This window comes from Cyprinodon variegatus, unplaced genomic scaffold, assembly GCF_000732505.1.
Source record: "Cyprinodon variegatus isolate N-32 unplaced genomic scaffold, C_variegatus-1.0 Scaffold1036, whole genome shotgun sequence".
NCBI lineage: Eukaryota > Metazoa > Chordata > Actinopteri > Cyprinodontiformes > Cyprinodontidae > Cyprinodon > Cyprinodon variegatus.
In genome coordinates, this window is record NW_015151489.1 from 23,046 (window position 1) to 43,166 (window position 20,121).

At 38.2% G+C, this 20,121-nt stretch overlaps 1 protein-coding gene across 8 annotated transcripts in view; it reads left to right on the forward strand.

The window, feature by feature from the left end:
- The window catches only part of LOC107100959 (guanine nucleotide exchange factor DBS-like), a 67,438-nt gene that overhangs the window by 20,375 nt on the left and 26,942 nt on the right, over positions 1–20,121 (forward strand). For 7 of the 8 annotated variants that reach the window (XM_015399669.1, XM_015399664.1, XM_015399663.1 and 4 more), the window contains exon 2: positions 19,137–19,220. In XM_015399669.1, coding sequence (XP_015255155.1) covers positions 19,137–19,220 — 84 coding nt within the window. Of the gene's footprint in view, positions 1–999; positions 1,241–19,136; positions 19,221–20,121 lie in introns of those variants that run through there. The other variant, XM_015399665.1, reaches the window with a different exon arrangement.

A 20,121-nucleotide genomic window follows, 5' to 3' on the forward strand; every position in this document is an offset into this window, starting at 1 on the left:
TATCTCTTGTTATCTTTTCTGCTATTGAAGTCTGAACAAAGATTACAGAACCATAAAAATGTGAGGTTGTGACATGACAGCCAATGGATATGGACTATCCTCTCCTTGTCAGTTGTCAGTTTGCCGTATTTAAAAATAATTTGTTGTTTCCCCTAATATAAGGAAAGTGGTGATCAGTCGATATTAAGTTACCCATTATCTGCATTTGCTGGCTTTACTTTTAGGTTTGAATAAAAACTGGATTTCAGAATTAATCAGAATCAAGTTTATTTGCAAGTAGGTTTGCACTTACAAGGAATTTGATTTGATGATGATGCAGACAAATTAAATATATATACAGAATACAGGATCTATAGTTATATTTAATATAAAACATTACAATATACTATATACCATATAGGCTATAGTATAGCTATGTACTATATACAGTTCATAGCTTGGTTTTTAGATAACAGACTGTTTTAATTAAAGTATTTTTTTTTTCTGAAGGGTTGCATCTTTAAAACCTCGAATGGCTATTCTCATACTCACCAGTGTGTGGCAGACTGGGTCCCAATGCTGTCCTCACTGCCATTGTTTGCTTGTGGGGGAGTTTCTTCACTTAAATGGAGGAGAAAAAAATTAATGATTAAGATTAGGAAAGGAGGGGGTCTTTCTTTTGCATTGCACGGCAAAGTGGTGCCTTTTTGCAGGTATGCATACTCCTACATTTTCAACATGGATCCTGCTTTTTCTTATTGCTTTTATGGCTACAATCTTCACCCAGATAATGAAACTTAACAACTAATACTAACAGTAATCATCACCATTTATTTACATTTATTAACAAATCAATGTAGAAACTGCTGCATTTTTAAATATGTCTCTGGAAGAAGTATGATATGTGATACCAGGGGCGGACCGTCTGAATCTCCTCCTCCTTACTGGCACACAGACTGTGGGAGTGGATGTATGTGTCTGTGTGTGGGGGGGTGAGCATGGTAGGGGGCTGTGCTGTCTGGTGACAGCTCAGTAAGCAGCTGAAATCCTCGGCTGTGGCAGAATGGACAACCTCACCTTCCACCAGGATGTTCTCTGACAGAAACTTTGGTTGCGTTCGACTGTCTTTTAGCTCAGCGTGGGTGTGGGTGAGCGTGGGTGAGAGGGCATGCTTGTCTCTGTAAAACCATGGCTCTGAACAGAGTGTCTCAGCTGTGCCACGAGATCACCAGGCTGTGGCTGCAGCTGAAGATGATAACAGGTAGAGCTGAGTTTCCTCTGAGACAAGTCTATCTTGTAATAGAATATACTCTATGATAAAAGCCACAATTCAGGTGATTTTTATGCATCTCATCTGTTTAGACAGAGAAATGTAAAATGTCTTATTTTTATTTAGAGAATAATAAATCCTCTTATTTAGAATTTAGATTTTTTAAATGAGACAAACTGTCAAACAAAATGAATTTGAAATCTTTCCTATAAAAACATTCTATTTTTAATTCATGTAGAAATTAAATGCTAGAATAAACTTTAAAGAAGGTAATGCCTGATTATATATTAGAAATTTGGTGTGCATTATTCTGGTCAGATTTTCCCTAATTAATCTGCAAGGGCTGGTTACTGTGTTTTAATCTATGCAGTTCATGTTTTTTCTTTCAGCTCTCACGTGCTGAATCTAACTGCTGACAATCTTGTTTGACATTACTTATAAGTTGTCATGTTCCCCATTTTGTAATCTATGTTTCCAATAGGGGCGATAATTAACAGCTTCTGGGCAGGGCGGCTTGTCGTCATGTGTTTTTCCATCTTTATGACTTGATCATGTCTTCCTTAAATGGAAGGTGTCATTAACCAGTGAAGCTGTGAATTTTTTAGTTCCTTTTTTAGTAGCATTTTATTTAGAAGACTCAAATTAGCGCACAACGTAAAAAGAAAGATAGTTTTTACAAATGCAAATCCAGAATGTGTATTACCTTCTCCTGGTGCTGTGAGAGCTGCACATTTGCAAAGTAGCTCATGCTTTGTTGGATTGGATAAAGAGGTTTGGTGAACATTAGTTTTGAAATTGCCAGATTCTCTCTCTATAGGATGTTTGGCCTGACTTTGTTTAGGCCACTCTGACACATTACGATTCTCTCTGTTTCCGTTACTGTGTAGAGTTGTTGTCCAAATGGTAAATCTCAAGTATGTTCCAGTTTTAGATGGGTATTCTTTCAGTACTGTCCTTATTTAACTGCTCCCATCATCTGATTCTGTCTCCTTGAACCCCAGTTGGTCTTGGCAGATGGCCGCTCACACTGAGCCTGTTTTTGCTGGGGGTTTTTCCTCTCCACTGTCACTACAAGCATTCTTAGTGTGAGAGATTGTCTTTGAGTGAATTAGTCTATGCAATCAGCTGGTTTTCCTTAGATTGAAAACTTTGAATCAGTTTGAGTGTATGATCAGGATAAATTGTCTCTGATGACATGTGTAGTGAATTGGCACTGTATAAATAAACTTAATTGAACTGAATTGAACTCCAATCAGCCTCTCTGTCCCTGCTGCCAATTCTCCCTGCATGGACGCCTCGTTCTGTATGATGTGCAGCATCTAAAGTTGCATTCAAAATCCTGACATTTTGGTTTTACCTTTTTCCACGTTTGTTGAAACCTGTGACAAACTTACAGCAGTGGATTTCATGCAGTTTTTGTGGAGTATATGACTTTTATATGTCCTGTAAATGTCTTCCGTCACCTGAACCCTGGATCTCTGTAGCTTCTCCAGTGTTACCAAGGTCCTCTATTTAGCTTGTTCGATTACTGTTCTCCTTACAAAGACTCAGTTTGGGTGGAAGGCCATGTGATGGTAAACATCCAGATGTCGATCTACAATACATTTACAATAATCCTTTACTAATATAGTCCTTTCACCCAGAGCCATGTTTAAATTAATTGGCAATCACTGAAATAACATAATTATTGCGACCCGATTATTATAATATTATTTTTTTTCACATTGATTTTGTCTCGTTTGCACCGAGACGTTGTCCGTCGAATGCTTACATAATCAAATCCAAGGTGGACAGTGCATTCTGTCCTCAGGTTGTACAGTTGTTTTGCCGAAGCAAACTGTGGGATCATATAACCCTCGGTACAGTATGCTGAGGAGCACACTGACAGCATGTTAATCACATTCATCCCATTAATTCTGTGTGTTTCCTCTTGTCATTTCGGGGCACAACCCTTTTCGGCCTGTGGACATCAACATCTCCTCCCCCCCCTCTTTCCACTCTCTTGTGTGCTCGCTGGCTGACTTTTCTGTTGTTTTTATTCAGCTCTTTTTGTTTGCTTTGGTGAGAATTATCAGTCGAACCATGAGCTGCTGTGTTTATCATAATCCATGGAGATTGTATCGAGCTCAATGTTGGCTTTTACAGGTTTGTTTAGTTTGGTGTGTTTTGCTGGCCAACCTAAATCCTGTTCACACATAAAAAAAACATTGCAAAAAAGTGGCTACCTCTCTCTTAGTCTGAATTTTCATCTCTGCTTCCAAAAGCTGCTGTGCATCACAGTCTCGGATATCTCACAAATGATTGTTAAATTTGTTCTTTGTATCCAACAGCAGGACAACACCAACGATTTGCAACAGAAATCAATAAATATACCAGAGGAAAGCTAAATGAATCTTTCATGATCCCTGAGGGAGGAAACAGATGCTCGACAAATCAAATAAACTGATTAATAAATGAGGGAAACACTTTCATCAGGTTTAAACAAATCAAATTCATTTTAAGTTTTATAACATGGTGAGGCATGCCAGGCTGTTGTAATCTGTAACACAGCAAGGTTTATTTTATTATTTTATGTTAAAGTTATGGGTTATCTTACTTCCATCCATCCCTGCTGGGATAAAGCGTGACAGAAAGCGTTAAGAATGAAACAAATATCTTAACTTTGTGCGTTCAGATGAGTTTGCTCATCAGTGTAATATTACCGGTCATAACTGAATTTAGAATTTGTTATGATGATTTTATTTTAACTGCATTTTCTGCTAAATATGTAAGCTAATTACTCCAAAATTAATTTTCAGGGCCATGCTGTGTTTTTGTAGAAAAATCAACAGCATGAGTACTCATATAGAGTTCAGGTTGGGTTTAGGAGGTTCAGGAGCAGCAATGTAAAGCAATTCTAAGGAATAAAAATATCTAAATTCATCCCTCATATTAAGTTTTCTTTTTAAAGATATTGTGGAGGATTTTTTAAAAGACCCGCCCTCTCCACTTTAAGAAGAAAATGCGCGTGCAAGAGCATGCACAAGCTCATTTCTCCTTGTGCACGCCCTGTTTAAAATGTGCTGTTCTCATTGTTCATACAAGCTTACTATGTCCACATACAGCAGGGATTATAGAGTGGACTTTATAGTGAACTCGGTTAACTGACCATTTGGACAGATGATCAATGCTTTTTGCTTTGTTTGTCACGTAACTCCTCTGTGCGGTGCATGTGCTATCTTTGTTAATAGTCGCCACTATAGGGTAGCGATAGCCTACGGCAGTGGGCTGCTGTGACAGCAAATCCCATGATGCTTTGCATGGAGAGCTCTCCGCAGAAAGCATTACGGGATATATCTGCATCCTCCGAGGCCTTTCTTTTCTTCTCATACACTTCGTTGAAACTTTTTCTCTTACGACCCTCGACCATTTTCAAAGAACCACTGTGAGAAAGGTGAGCTTCAGCGATTGTTTGAAACCATAGCTCACCACACATATGTGGCTTAAAGTGCACATGCGCAGAAAAAGTTAGCTAACAGGATGAGCATGTGGTACGGCCTTATGTAAACATATTACTAGAATGATTGACAATTAGGAGGACCACTTATTTAGATGATCAACCTGAAAATAAAAGATCGTCCTCCATACCTTTAAGTTTGAGCATGCCGACTAGGGCTGAAACTAACAATGAATTGCAAATTGATTAAACTGTTGGATTTTTTTTTCAATTAATCAATTAATAATCAGATAGCCAAAGGTTCATTAAAGAAGAATGTTAATAAATTAACCCTGGTGAAACCAAATGTTTCCATTTGATGAGTTCTGGATTGAACATATTGACAGACAATAAAAAGGTTTTATTTATCTTAAATGCAAAATTTTTACATATTTTCTTAGAATTTTGATATAATTACTGCTCTATTTGGTTGCTCTGTCAGCTAAAGGCATGTTTTACAGTCTCTATACTCCATTTAACAATTAATCGATTAATAAATAAGTTGACTAATTCAATAATCGATTAATCATGATATGATTCCTAGTGCTGACACCTGTGCGACTCGGTGCAACAGCGCTGGTCAGAACTGGAGCTAATTTTTCAAAGTTTACCTAAATCCAAAGGGCTTTTAAATCCCAATGTAGGTTGTAGGTTTGTTACGTCTTTTAATAGAGCACACAGAATATTATCACTGGTTTTCTAGAGAATAAGTAATCAAAAAATTACTTTTGTTTTCCTGAAGTTATAAATGTGACCAAGTTAAAGTCTTCAAAAAAAAAAAAAAATTAATTATGCCACTGCATCCAAAAAAAAAGAACTTTAAGGTTTTTACACTATTTACACAGGTTGGTGTTTGTTGGCATTAGAAAGCCTCTGTTTCAGGCACATCTGTACAATAAAACGCCTGTTTAAACAGTAGAAAGGAAGAAAAATTGATAACATTCAGTTAAAAAAAAAAGATTTTTCTATATATTTTCAAATATTAGGAATATCTTCAGGAAAGGTATCGCTGCAACGACTAACTGTATACGGAACAGCAGTGTTAGTGGAATAAGTAACTCTTTTTCCACATATATGTGCTTTCTTCCAGGGCAAGTAAAAACACAGCCCGGTGTGATTATTTGCCTACTGCCTGCCTCTCTCTCTTACCCTCTTTGTATGTCATTTCCATTTTTTTTTATCCTCCCCCAGCTGCCTTTCTAAGGTTTCGTGCTCTTTGTTCAGTGTAGTGTAATGACTAGTCGCTATGGCCAGAGGGCAGCTAAAAAGGGGATGCTGTCATATTTGCTGGCTTTGCGCTCTGTAGAGCTATTACTGTAATGGTAAGGAAAGAGGAAAGGAGGGAATGTAGGTTTAAACCCACAGAACTGCAAGCATAAATATGCTTTGTAGTCCAGTGATTTGGGAGTTCCTTTGAGCCATAAATAATCATGTGGGATCACAAGCTTGTGTTGCGTTCTTTGCCTGCAGGGCAGGTGGAGTTTTACAATATGCTCTAACAACGTTTGTGGTTTCTCTCTCTGTTTAACATGAGGTATTTAGTGGGTTTAAGATATGCCTTCTAAAATTAAGCTTGTGTTGAAAATTGTTAGATTCATTGATCCACGGTTATACTTCTTTTTTAAATATGTATATGACAAATTTTGTCCAAAAATATCAGTTGACATTTAGATGCGAGTGTGGAACAAACAATCAAGATGTTAAAATGACCAAATTAATGTGGCCCGCCAAAGCTTTATTTGATGATAATTAAAGGTATTACGGAGGATGTTCTTTTTTTATCATCAAAATAAGTGGTCATTCTGGTGATATGTTTACATAAGGCTGTTCTACGTGCTCGGTGGTGAGTCTGACATAGTGGAAAAATTGTAAATCTTGTATGAACGATGCAAACTTTTAAACAGGATTTGGCTCGTGTACGCTCTAGCACACGTTTCACAGGCGTTCCCTCTCAGGAGCGGGTACAGGGCTGTGCATGAGTATTTTTTTAAAGTGGAGAGGACGAGTCTTTTAAAAAATTCACTAAAATCCTCCACTATACATTTTAATGTAACCATTTTGTTTTTCAAATTATTTAAGCATTCAACTTTTTTGTAATTTTTATTTTTTTTATAATAGTGGAGTAGTGACTTGTCTCAATTCTTAGAGACCTAAGAAACCGGCACCCGTCAGAAAGATTTTAAAGCGCCTTGTGGTGAGCTGCTCATATAATTTTTCACACTGCTGAATGACTCATTTGGACAAAAAGCATTAATTACCCCAGGAATTCTGGTGGTATTTACCTAGAAAACTTTTCTGATGTAATTCTGAAAATATGTTTTTTCCTTGGTGCCCACTGATGTTACAGTATAAGCATTTCTCCCAATGACTGTACTATTGAGAAATGTGATGTCAGGAAGCCATTTAGTGGTTTCGTATGTCCTACTTTTCTCCACTTAATCACTCTGTGTTAGAATTAAAGTACTAATAATAGGATTATTTACCTCCTTTTAACACATGGGGTCCTAATGCCTCAAATTTGTTGGAAGGAAGTGAAGTTAGGATATTTTTTGGACAGAATCTGCAATGAAATGTTTCCATATAGTGAATCAGATAGATGTAGTAATATCCCGCTACTGTACATCTAATTATTGCTCATTAATATGCAGTTAAAGCATTTGGAGACATTTATCGATTGTATTTGATCTAGAATTCCAAGAAAAAAATATGTTCTTTTTAAGAGAAATTATGCACACATGGTTTGGCTGTTGACTCCCTGCTTGAGCAGAGTTTCTTAACCCGCTAGATTAGTTGTGTCGTGTCAACATCAACTAGCTGCACATTTTTGCTTCACTTACGTTAAACAATCTTTATGTTCGATAACCCTGGCCAAAATGTTTTACCAATAGGGGCAAATCTTATTTTTTAAATGTTTATCATTGCAGTGGTGATTTAAGAACAAAAGTGCTTTTGACCTGTGTTCTGAGAGAGGCCACACCACTCTAAGCTACCCCTTTTTGAAAGTCAAATTTTGTCAATAAATCATCTCTTTCTCCAGACCTAAAAAATGACAGCCTTTAAGAGCTATTTACTATTTTTAAAAGGAGTTAATGTTGGTTTAGTTTATACGGATTGTAAAAAGAAAAAGAAAAAATTGTTTAGGAAGAAAGCAATTGATCATCAGTATAAGGGAAAGCCTATGTTCAGTGTGACATCTTCAAATGCACATTTGCCCTACAACAATTTTAAACATTTAGATCTCATAAGAGATAATAAAGAAATAAATAGGGATCATAACCTTATTGTAATCTCTGTAATTTTAAATCTGGGAAGTATCTGATTTTTATAACTAGTTCAAAATTGGGCAGAGTAATTAGAAGTAAGTACCCAGTACATGAAAGAATGTGAGTCAAAATCAAATCGGGTAGTTCTGTTTCGCATGGTGAAAGATGTTCCATTTTAAAACGTCTTCTTTTAAAAAAGGAAGTGCTGGTCCTGAATAGAAACAATGCTGAAATGATATTTTGTGATTTTCAGGGTTTGAGAAATTTATTTTTGTTTCCCTTGCTTCTCGAATAAAGCTAATGAGACCCAAACAGAACTTGTTTTGTTCCACAGGTGTTCATTGCCATCTAAGAAGTTGCCCCTTGTCATTGTACAATTAATCAGTAATGCGTCATCCAACATTAAGCAGAGGATGTTTTTGTTGTTGTTTTTCTTTATTGCTCATTGCTTAAAAATATATATATATATATATTCATTTATACACTCTCTAAATCAACATATTGAAGCCCAATAATTGTCAGGTTTTAAAAATAGTTTGGATCAAATTTGCTTCAGTAGGCATATAGGAGCAAAACTGGAGAGATGGTTGCGTATCTGTTGTGACGGCAGTGCAGACTGTAGACAGAGGGACAGTATTGTGTTGTTTGGCCGAGATGATGATGCCACCATCTATTCAGTAAATCAGGGCTCAGTGCCAAAGATGAGCAAGCCCAAAGCCATTGTTTTCTCTACCGTAAAGAGGGAAACAGTACTGGCTTTAAATTAGAGAATAATATCAAGTCACTTAAGCTGAAAAAATATTGATCTGGTTGTTACGTAATAGAGAGAGGGTGGCAACAATGAGACAAGAACACTGACAATATCAAAGGTTTTGCAGGGGCAGAATTGACTAGTCTCAACCAGTCGTATAAAGGGAAACTCACACCAGATGCATGACAGTGCTTAAAGGCAGTATGCCTGGATTAGGCGTGTAAAAGCATTCTGTTTTGAACAGTTCAATTATTTACACTAGATGCGTGTTACAATAACTCAACACCAGCATTATGCTTGTTCATGCAGTATGCTACGCTGCACCTACTTCTAGGCTGAGCTTCTAATTTCAGGCTCCTGTTTGAAAAGAAAGAATCAGGAAAACATCAGATGTCAAGAACTTGTCAACCCTCTAGTTGGTGCTCTTTCTGCAAAATGAGATACAAATCCTAAAGTTGTTCATTCAGGTGCGCCCCATCTGAAGTTCTTTATAGTTTTGAAAAGCTAGAATATACTATTTCTAATCAGATGATCAAGACACATAATTTTTGGTGATCAAAACATAGGATTTCTTACCCATGTTGATTAAATTACTTAGTCATGTAGTGAAAGTTCTTGTCTGCTCAGAAAGCTGTTTCTGTGGAGTTTACTTTGTAGTTTCTGGTATTAATTTTCCATTTATTAAATATCCACATAAGCCACGCCGCCTATGTCATGCACCTGGTGTATTTACATTCTAAGGTTTTACCTGGACTCTATAGATGTTGCACCGGCATTCCAAATCAATGCATACTATTGCCAAAAGGTAGGCTGGGTCTCCCAGCCACGAGAGGTGAACAAGATGACAAGATGCCACGAGAGGTGAACAACATAACTCTTTTATGCAATGAGGAACAAGATGAGTATGGCCAAAGCACTACAAAGTGACCCCCAGTGGGCCACTAGCAATGATGTCGGTGACTAAACGAATACAAACAGACTTCATGAGGGAGGTTTGAGGGCCCATTTTCGTCTAGTAGGCACTGTGCTGACTGCCTGGCCAAAGATCTTTAGAATATGCAGGTTCAGCACTGGCACGCTGTCCTTTTTGAAGACGAGGCCAGGTTCACTCCGAGCTCATATGACAGACTTGAAAGGATCGGGAGAAGTGGAGAACTTTATGGTCCCTGCAAATTGTTTAGCACGATCAGTTTGGTGGAGGGTAGGTGTTGGTTTTGGGATGCCTAACCATGGGGGACTTCTGCACCTAGAGGAGAAACTAGGGCATCCTGAATGCCATTGGGTGTTGGGGGGAAATACACCAATTTCATACCCTTTTCTGGTGCCGTGGGTTCTGGGTTTCTGCTTGTGCACGATAATACTAATATAGTATGCCGAATATGCAGAGTTTCTAGAGAATGAAGGGATTGGTATTGTTGGCTGCCCTCCATTTTCCATGAAACAAAATCCAATAGAACATCTTTGGGGAATCATGTTTTGGTCAATCCAACACAACCAGGTTGTACATCACATGGCCCAGAAGCTCATTGATGCCCAGATGAAGATCTGGGAGGAGATGGACCAAGTAATGACTTTTGAGTTGCTGTAATGATATTTCAGCAAATATGGTCCAGCCTGTCACACAGTTAAATATTTTTAGTTAGATTAAGCCTTCTGGGGATGGATAACTGTCTCTTTCAACAAATGATGAGGAAAGCATGTTTTATTCCTGACACATTACCCTCTCCTTATTAATATCCACATTATTGTATTTTTCATCTGAGATCTGATGTGTTTTTAAAGGTCTCCTTCAACTGTTTGAGACCTGTATTAAAACTGTAACAAGGACGCATTTTCAGGAGTTAAGAGGGTTTCATCTAAGCCAAGAAATCCTGTAAACATCAGTAATATTCTAACATATGACCTCTTCCAACCAGCCTTAATTCCAGCTTTGGGTGTGGGGATGGGTACATACCAGGACACTCCTGGCCCTGTGACCCAGTTGTTGTTCAGCCCAACATGTGTGTGTGTCAGCCGCTGGCCCATGTGCTTCAGATACCACACAGCAGGGACAGATGGAGCTTTGGTAAACCCAGACTGTAAAGCCAGATAATAGAGCTTGGATTCCCCCTCACACACACGTGCAAACATATATGCAGAAAAGCTGATGGACTGTTGCTTCCCTTTTTATAAAAACACCCAGCTGGTCACGTCTCTGTTGCCATTTGATGCCAGTAGGGTGACTTTTGACTTCATGCCATGAATTCACAAAAAACATCCCCTTTATTACTGAAAGCTTATACTTTATTCATTGATCCCTAAAATTCTTCTATAAATTTAACTTTTTAAGTTTTGAATGTAAGAAGAATTGAAGATATACCAAAACACCTTTAATATAGACCTTTGTCTGTAGGTCAGTTGCAGCCAGGAAATTATTAGTGTACATTAATAAATAACATTGACACCCATTAAGGTCAATTTATGCTCCAGGTCTCCGGTTGTTCCTGCATGTCCAGGTCCTTTATGTCCAACTACACCAGGCTTGTTTTTGTTAGGATAACTCCCAGCTAGGGGTCTTGTGCGTCCATTAACGTGTGCTTGAGCAAACATCAGATGGCTTCCCGGCTTCCTGTGGCTTTGAACTTTGACCTGCCACCAGAGCCGCTGGCCGTCATAAAGAGCGGAGCAGCTGGCTGCTGTCTTTGTACTGCTGGTGTGTGTGAGTTTGTGTGTTTAGCAGCAAAAAAACCTGTAGGAACATGACTTCTGCACAAAAGATGAGGCTGTGAGGTTATAATGGAGATAATACCGATCTGTCTTTACAGGATTCAGCCAAAACATTTCCTTCCTTCCCCTTCTAAGTCCCAAAATAAGCAGTGGTTTTACGTGTTTCACAAATTCAGATTTTAAAAAGAAAGCCGTACATTGACAAGGAATTCACACGTGGAGTTGGAAGTTCAGGACTGTAACAGTGCCTGTAATTAAGTGTTTAACTGTAAACGTGATACAGTTATGTAGGAGCTGAAACAGATGTTCACTTGCTTGTTTTCCATGTAACAATGAGTCACCTGCTGGAGACAGCAAAAAAATACTTTTGAAGTCTAGAAATGTGACAAAAGATTATCACCACATTTGGACAATACTAGAGTAGCTGCTTAGGATTTTCCATCTTAGAAAATGTAATTCAATTCAGTTTATCTCTATAGCGTCAATTCAGAACAAATTTCATCTCCAGGCACTTTACAGAGCCAATTCATCCAAATCATTCAATCAAATTGATTGAAAGTTTTCTATCTAAAAAAAAAAAAACAGGTGATTGCATCGACTCATTGATTTGAAGGCAATCCCGCAAACCAAGCATGCTTGTAGTGACAGTAGAGAGGAAAAGTCCCTTTTAACAGGAAGAAACCTCCAGCAGAACCAGGCTCAGTGTGAGCAACCAGCTGCCGAGGCCGACTGGGGTTCAAGGAGACACAAGCACATAGAAAAAGAAGCAGAGTTACAAAAGGCAACTGTCAAACAGCTCCACCGGCGCCCTGTCCAGGAAACACACAGCCAGACAGATGAGGTCCGAGTCAGCTCCCATGTTAGAGGATGAAGAGAGTACATCCAGCCAATCACAGTCCGATAAACAGAACTACACTGAAAAACAGGCTGAGCTTGAACATCTATAAACAAAGGTGTTGATCATAGCAGCACAACTGATATTTCTCTCCAGTAGGGTGTCATAGCTAAACATGAACAGACCAGATGAAGCTACTAAGAGAAAAAGCAGAGAGAGAATGGTGTTAGATTGTACTAACAAATTCTACAGAGTGGTGAATACAGATAGAATGATGAAAGAAGAGTGCCCATGTCCTCCAGCAGTCTAAGCCTATAGCAGCATAACTACCGTATTTTCACGACTATTAGGCGCATATAAACTTCTTTTTTTCCCCTCAAAATGTGTGGCGCGCCCTATAGTGCGGTGCGCCCTGTGTGTTGTTACTGCGGACTTTGTTGAGACCACCATGAGAACGTTAAAGGGGGAAGTGTGGGCGTGGATTGTGTATAAAAGAACAGGTATGTGCTTTATGCAGAACTCCTCATCTCCTCATTGAGGAGATGATGAAAGAGTGGCTGAGGGAGGTGTATGTAAGGAGTCCAGGTGGTTTTTTCCCACGCATCACCATTGATGTTAATCTGTGACTCCATGCGTGCCCATCTCACAGCTGATGTGGAAAGACATGGTGAAACAAATGACTGCTGTGCTTGCTGTTATTCCGGGAGGTCTGACAAAGCAACTTCAACCGCTCGACATCGGTGTGAACCAGCCGCTCAAAGTAATGCTGCGTTCACACCGGACACAACAAGAGTAGCAAAATCACGTCTGCTGCTTCCTTTTTGCTGCTTGTACCAGTTTAGTTCTGATGCGTGGCTGAAGCAGCTTTGCTGCTCTGGCTGCGTGGTGCAAAGTGTGTCTGACGCGCGTTGAGCGGAGCTACTCTATCCTTTATTTGCCCTGCAGCTATATTTGCTGTGATCAGTGGGAATAAAGTAGTTTAAATATGTTTTAAAGTGAGAAAGTCCACCTGAAAACTTAATCATTGCAGTCAGTTCATCCAGATTAAAATCCCACCTTCCAATATTAAATATTTATAATAATTAAATGTTTCAGAGGAGTGATCACAGCGCTCTGTGTCATCTGCGATGTGTCTGTCTCACGGCCAGCTCCCAGGTTTGATTAATATTTTGTAATAAATACATGAATAAAGCACAAACACACTCAGTTTTGCTCCCGCTCTATTTTTAAATATGCAGTATTTAAATGTAGTAGAGAATATGTACCGGTATATAAAACCCGCGCACTATAGTCCGGTGCGCCTTATGTGGGTGTTAAATACAGTAATGGCACACATAACTGAGACTGCGCCTTTTAGTACGGTGCGCCTTATGGTTGTGAAAATACGGTATAGAGATAGCTCAGCCTAATCTGAGCCACTCTAACTATAAGCTTTATCAAGTAGGAAAGTTATAAGCCAAGCCTTAGAAGTAGACAAGGTGTCATCCTCACAAATCAGTCTATTATAAGAAATACTCATTTATTTCAGTGAATCAGATGATAAAAAAATATTTCTGCATGCACTGAATTTAGTAGGAGTTAAGGAGGAGGATGTTCTAATCGGTTTTGATGCACCCGTAGCAGATTTGGGTAATAAAAAAACAAAAGTCATATTCGGTTGTTTCACTTTAGCCAAAAAAAGGGATTCCTAGTAGTTGAAGTAGTACTGACCGCATTTTTTCATTACTTGGTGTCGGTTAACACAGAAGTTTGTTGGCATTTTTAAACGTAGGAGATAAATGTTTGAAGAAATGCAACGGTTGTTGGAAAATGTTGTGCTGCTCCTGAGCTTCTGGTGGCAGGCGGATCACATCCAACGTATCGGCTACCTGCAGGCCAACACATAAAATATGTAGAGACGTTCAATGAAACCCTGTCCGTCATGTCACCCTAACCCTCTACGACGCATTTCTCCATCCCGTCTCCTCTTTGTCCGTCCACCCTTCTATCGTCATGCTTTTCTCTGTGCAGAAAGCAAAGCTTCAGCCGAAAAGGCCGAAGAAATGGAGTTTATTGAAACATGTGGCTTTCTCATATTGAAATTTAAGAAATTGTTGCAAACAAGTTCCTGTGTGATGTTTGGTTTGTTCTGGGGTAAAAATTTTAGAGACAAAGATCAAGAAGATCTCTGATGAATCAAATGTTGACCCTTTTATTGATGTGATATTTACTCTTAAGTAAAAACGTTGCTGGTATGTGTCGATTTTTTTTTTTTTTAGTGAAGACTCTGAGAAAAAGGATGAATGAAATGTGGAAGGGGTGTCAGAGCCCTGGGGGAAGGGAATGAGAAGGCAGGGTGGGGGGGATTCTTTCTAGCCCTCCCACATAATCACTATTTGTGTTTAGCAGCATTGGCCCACTTCTGCTCTGTGTGTAATGTGTGTGTGTGTTTGTGATGTTTGGGGAGTAAAGGGGTTCCTCTGCAGCTCGTAGTTTAATTTTATTCAGTCCAACAAGGACAAAGCAAGGTTTTCGGGTTGCAGCAGCAGTGAAAAGCCGCCCGACGCCTGAATGTCTAATAGATTTGCACCGTTCCCCTGCTATACCAGGGCAGAAGCTTGTTTCAGCTTCATCAAATCATTTTTTCTTTCTCAAACTCAAATATGTTGTTACCCACACAAAGCAGGTAGCTCAAAGGACATAAAAAATAGGAAAAAATCAAAATGAGTGATTTTATGTTTCTGTCTGGTAATGAAAGGACATTATTGATATCTGAAATGGAACTAGTCCCATTTAACGCAAATAAAAAAAAAATCGTAAGTAATAATATTTTCGACAAACTGTAAATAGTTTAACGTAAAGTTTAAATGTTTTAGTAACATTGTGTATTGCTTTACCTTTATCTGTTGCTAGAATATATGTACTTGTCAAATAAAACTCAAAATAAGTGGATTTCTATTGTGTAAAATTTATTTTACTCTGCATTTTGATCTGTTCGTTGGTTTTTATATTAACTAGATTTCTTTACAATTGTCCTTTTTGCTTAATTCTTTTAAATACAAGTCTATTCTTACTATTGTTTAGTCAAATACCTCTATGACTCGTCTGACTTTCCACAATCTATAAAGGACTTTCTATGAAAAATAAATCTAGGAAAACCAGGTTTGGGGTACTTTTAGACGATTAAAGTCAGCAGTGGGCTTTTCATTGGTTCCATCTAGAAAGGAAATGCAGCTAAACACAGTAGCACTGCGCATCAAGTACTTTTCTATGGAAAAAAAGTAAGACAGCTCTGAGAAAATTGTCAGAGAGTGCTCTATCAGTATCCTGATGCATCTCAATAATTGGGTACAAAAATTCTAAAAGCTGAGTATGTCTTCTGGACAGGCTCTTTGTTGAAATATTTCATCCTTTCTCTATGAAACGTACATTTTAGAGAGAAGACTTGCTCACCACCCAGCCAAACAGTATTGATAAGCTCCCCTCTCTAAAGCGAGGGGTACCTTCAATAGAAAGAGCCCTGTCAAAGCCTTCAAAGCAAGAGGTACAGTCAGACATGAAACCACATGGTTTGGAAGAATTTGTCTTTAAAAAAAAAAAAAAAGTGAAAAAAAGACCCAGAAGAACAAAACTACTAGAGCTTTCTATGAGATTGAAAAACTATGTCAATTCACCATGATCTTGTTGAAACGAATGCACAAAGAGACTCTGAGCTCTTGTCACTTTTATATTAAAAGAAAACCACATAATAATGCATTGAGGTAAAATCAAGAGTTCTCTCATTGACTGTCTAGAAGAGAGATGCAGCAAATCAGAAAGCGAGGACTGCTTTCTATGCTAAGAAAAACAAAATAACAAATATTAATAAATAACTACAACTAAAATATATAGTAGTAAACTAGAACTTTTGTTTAATTATCCTTTTTTTAGATTTTAAATCTTTGATTTTAGGAGTTAATTTTACTGTGGCTTGCAGTTGTCGTCGGGCTGCTTTGAGGTCTTTTTTTAACACAAATAGAAATTCATCTGAAGTCAAAGACTAATGTTACGTGTCAGGCTGTGATCCAGAGCTGGAGTCCTGGTCCAATCTGCCAGCTGCTTACGACACACTGAGACACACAGGCTGCAGCATGGAGATCAAATGTCCTCTGATGCTGAGTATTTACCACTTTTCCTTTTAGACTCCTTGAAATTCATGAGTACGGCTTTGAATCCGAACACAGATAGTGTGCAGACGGGGACCTTTCGTTTATTTATTTGGTTATTTGTTTTCATGTTGCAGGAAGTGTTTCTACTTAGTTCTCTACGTAACATGTCCGTTAAGTTGATCTGTATTAGACACGTGTAACCCGCAGCTCTAATCCAATCTTATTTATACCCTCTTGTACTGGGCTACCTTTTCTGATACAATCCAAAAAATAAATAGTTTAAATCTAGAGTTGTGTTTATGATATTAACCCGTATCAAAGTGGGACTTTCATCGCTGTAAAGCTCTCACTTCCACTTGCTTAGTCAGGATGAAGGGGTTGAAAACAGGAACCATCATGTGTGCTGAGTCTGGACTGCATAACAGACTTCGAGCCTGCAGAACGAGTCACTGTCTAGTCGGTGTGTGCTGACACGTATAGATTAAGAGCCGAGCTCTTAATCTGACAGGGTTTCTCATCATATGGATCAGGTTTGTATCTTAAATGTAGATAATCTATAGAGCTAGTACAGAAATGTTCCACTGTGAAGCCCTAAGTGTGATTAAAGACTAGGGACAAAGGAAGGAAAATATCTGTAAACATCACGTTCCACTGGAATCATAGTATTCTACAACCTCCAACAGGTTTTCTTCCAAGATTCTCAAGCATTTAGGTGAATCAATCTTCCAGTTAACTCTTGCCAGATTCTCTGTTCTCGCAAAAGAAAAGCATTCCCACAGCATGATGCATCCAGGAACATGTTTTGACATGGAACAGGTGTTTTTTGGGCTGAAAACAGCCAAATCAGATCATGTTTGTCCTTTAGTATAAACAGGAGTTCTTCCATTGAGAGAGTTTAGTTTCAAAATAGATTTCTGTCTGTAATGCTGTATTTAGATATATATATATTTTTTTGTAATTTAACAAAAAGAAATCGTGCATAACTTCAAGTACTTGTAAATGTTCGTTCAAAAACAAAAATACACACGCACATCTGATCTTTACGAATTCAAAAGGGTTCCTTTTAAATTCATGTACACAGATCTCATAAAACACACAGACAAAATTTAAGTTTCACACCAATCAGGTTATGAGTATAAAAAGTTTTTTGAGGCACATTTCACGCTTTCAGATAGCTCCCAGGTTGGTGTGTACATGGTGCATTTAAATGCTGGTGTAAAGCTGGGTTATCTGAGTTTTATTCAGAGTCTATCATTTTTTTCCCACTTAAGTTATTTAACATGTGTTTCATGTGAATTGTCTACATAAATTTAATGTTTTGTATACTTAGGAACCTTTTTGAATTCTTAAATATCAGATCTGTGGGTGTATTTTTATTTTGCATTCATGATTTAAATATACAGTATTTGTGGTTGTTTTGGAAAACACATTTACACTAACTGAAGGGATGCACAAAATATTATTTACAAATTACAAAAAATTACTAATCTAGCATTACAGACACAAATTTTTATTGAAACAAAATCCTCTCCATATTCTAATGGCTGTCTGGGAAAAAAAACGTTTTCCTTTCCTAGTATGTGCAGATTTGTGGCATGCTTAGCTGGTTGCAATCCTGTTGACATATTCCTCCACCTGAGCTTTGAAGTTCTGCATCTCCCTTGCAATTACCATTGGTGTGCTGCTACTTCTCTGATTAATACTCTCTTCCCCCAGCCAGTCATTATAGCAGGGCAGCTACGTCCTCTAAGATTAACTGTTGTGCCTTACTCGTTCCATTTCCAGATAATGGATTGAACAGAGCTCTTTAACGTATTTATAGCTTCACCAGAAAGAGAACTGAGGCTGAAACTTTGCTTTTGCTTAAACTAAATGCAAATGTGCATTTTCATAAACAATGCACACCCAATGACGGTCAAAAAAAAAGTTAGTAATGGCAGAGTGCATAAGCTGCATTTCCGCTTGTCTGTTGGTCTATTTTAAGGCTGAAATATAGCTTCCTGCCTGCAGTGGGCTCCTACATGCTCAAGCTTAACCTGGATGCAGAAACAAACTCCTCAGTTTGTAAGTTTAATCGGTAGGGCATTCGGGTTTGCGCAGTTATACAGTGATGCATGCTCAATTTCCAATGTGAACAGTTTGTTTGCTTTGCACTTGCATGGTAATTGCTGCAGCTTACTGCCAGCTCCATCATTGTGCCTGAAAACCTCCCAGCTCTCTCTCTCTGTGCCAGCCTTCATCTGCATGCACACACCCCTCAGAGACATTCCCAGTTTTCATTCACAGATGCACACATGGTTTTACGCAGTTGGCACTCTCGGGTCAAAAGCATGGGAGCCGAACGGAAAGGGGCTGGGGGGCTCTGTATATGTCTGAGTGAACTAAATGAGATTACTGTAATCCATCTTTACCAGGAAAGAGATTAAATGCAAATGCTGTTTGTATCATCCTCTTTCTACCTCACTTTCACCTTACTTTCTGTTTTTTTCTGCAGACATTTCCTCCTTAAATAAAAGGCACATTGTTATAGACTTACACATATTATCACAAACATAGAGCTTTTCAGTCAGTCTGTATATCAAGACGCTCCGCATTCAGATGTGATAACTGTAAATTAATACATATCTTGATCCGTCCTCTTCATCTTTGAGATATGTTGATGAGATAAAAGGATATTCTTTGCTGCATGGTGATTTTCTTTGGTATTTTTGCTTCTGTTTCTCCATCTAGATGACATCCTGCAAAAAGAAGATGGTCCTCTGTTAGCAGCCCAGATTGGCTCTGAACTCCAGAAGCAGTTCGCCATCTTGCCAGGTTGGTTTGATTCACTCATAGTAACTTATTAAATTTAAAGAGAACAATGACCCTTTATTTTGAGCTAATTCATTATGTGAGTACAGAGTTCCCAGACTTATTGGTCTGCCCTCCGCACAGAGATGAAAGGATAGAAATGCTGTGCTGGTTAGCAGGAGAATAGCTTGTTGTAAGACCTCTATGTTTATTTTTAAACCTGAACAGGCATATTTTATAACCTCTCGGTCTATCTTTAGAAAAATATTAGACCGGTTATAGAATATTCTCTGTATCTGTGTCTGAGTATTGCATAGAATTTGTTCTGCAGAGAGACAGGAGGTTATTTATTGCTTAATATGTTTCTGAAAACTCCAATTAGGTTAAAGCATAGTTTGGATGAACTGCTTCATTAGATTTATTTCATATGGATTTTTTTAATATAAAACACACCTGTAGTGTTTTTTATTTGTTTTATTTTATTTCATATTTTATTTGTGTTTTAAATCTCTAAGTCTGTAAAAAGTTCACCATTTTTATAAATTATTGCTCTCTGCAATCTCACATGCTTATGCAAACATTGTTTTCTCATGAATGCATCTGTGCGTGAGCTGATATGTGCTCATTATGGATATTAGGCATACATTTGCATCTTCTGGGTGTGCAAAAAATCGTACGGCCTCTGCCTCCCAACTGTCAGTGGTTTCTAATCCTCAATGATAAACAATTTGGTGTGCAACAAATACAACAAAACAACTTTAACGGAGAAACTTTTAGGCAAACAGGCTTCAAGATGAAAGGAAAGATTTTTGCACGAGAAATGTAATGCTTCGTTTTTTTGTTGAAAAGCCGACTCGGATTAAAGATACAGAGAGCATCTCAATCAAACAGTGGAGCGGAAACAGCACAGAACAAAAAAATTACA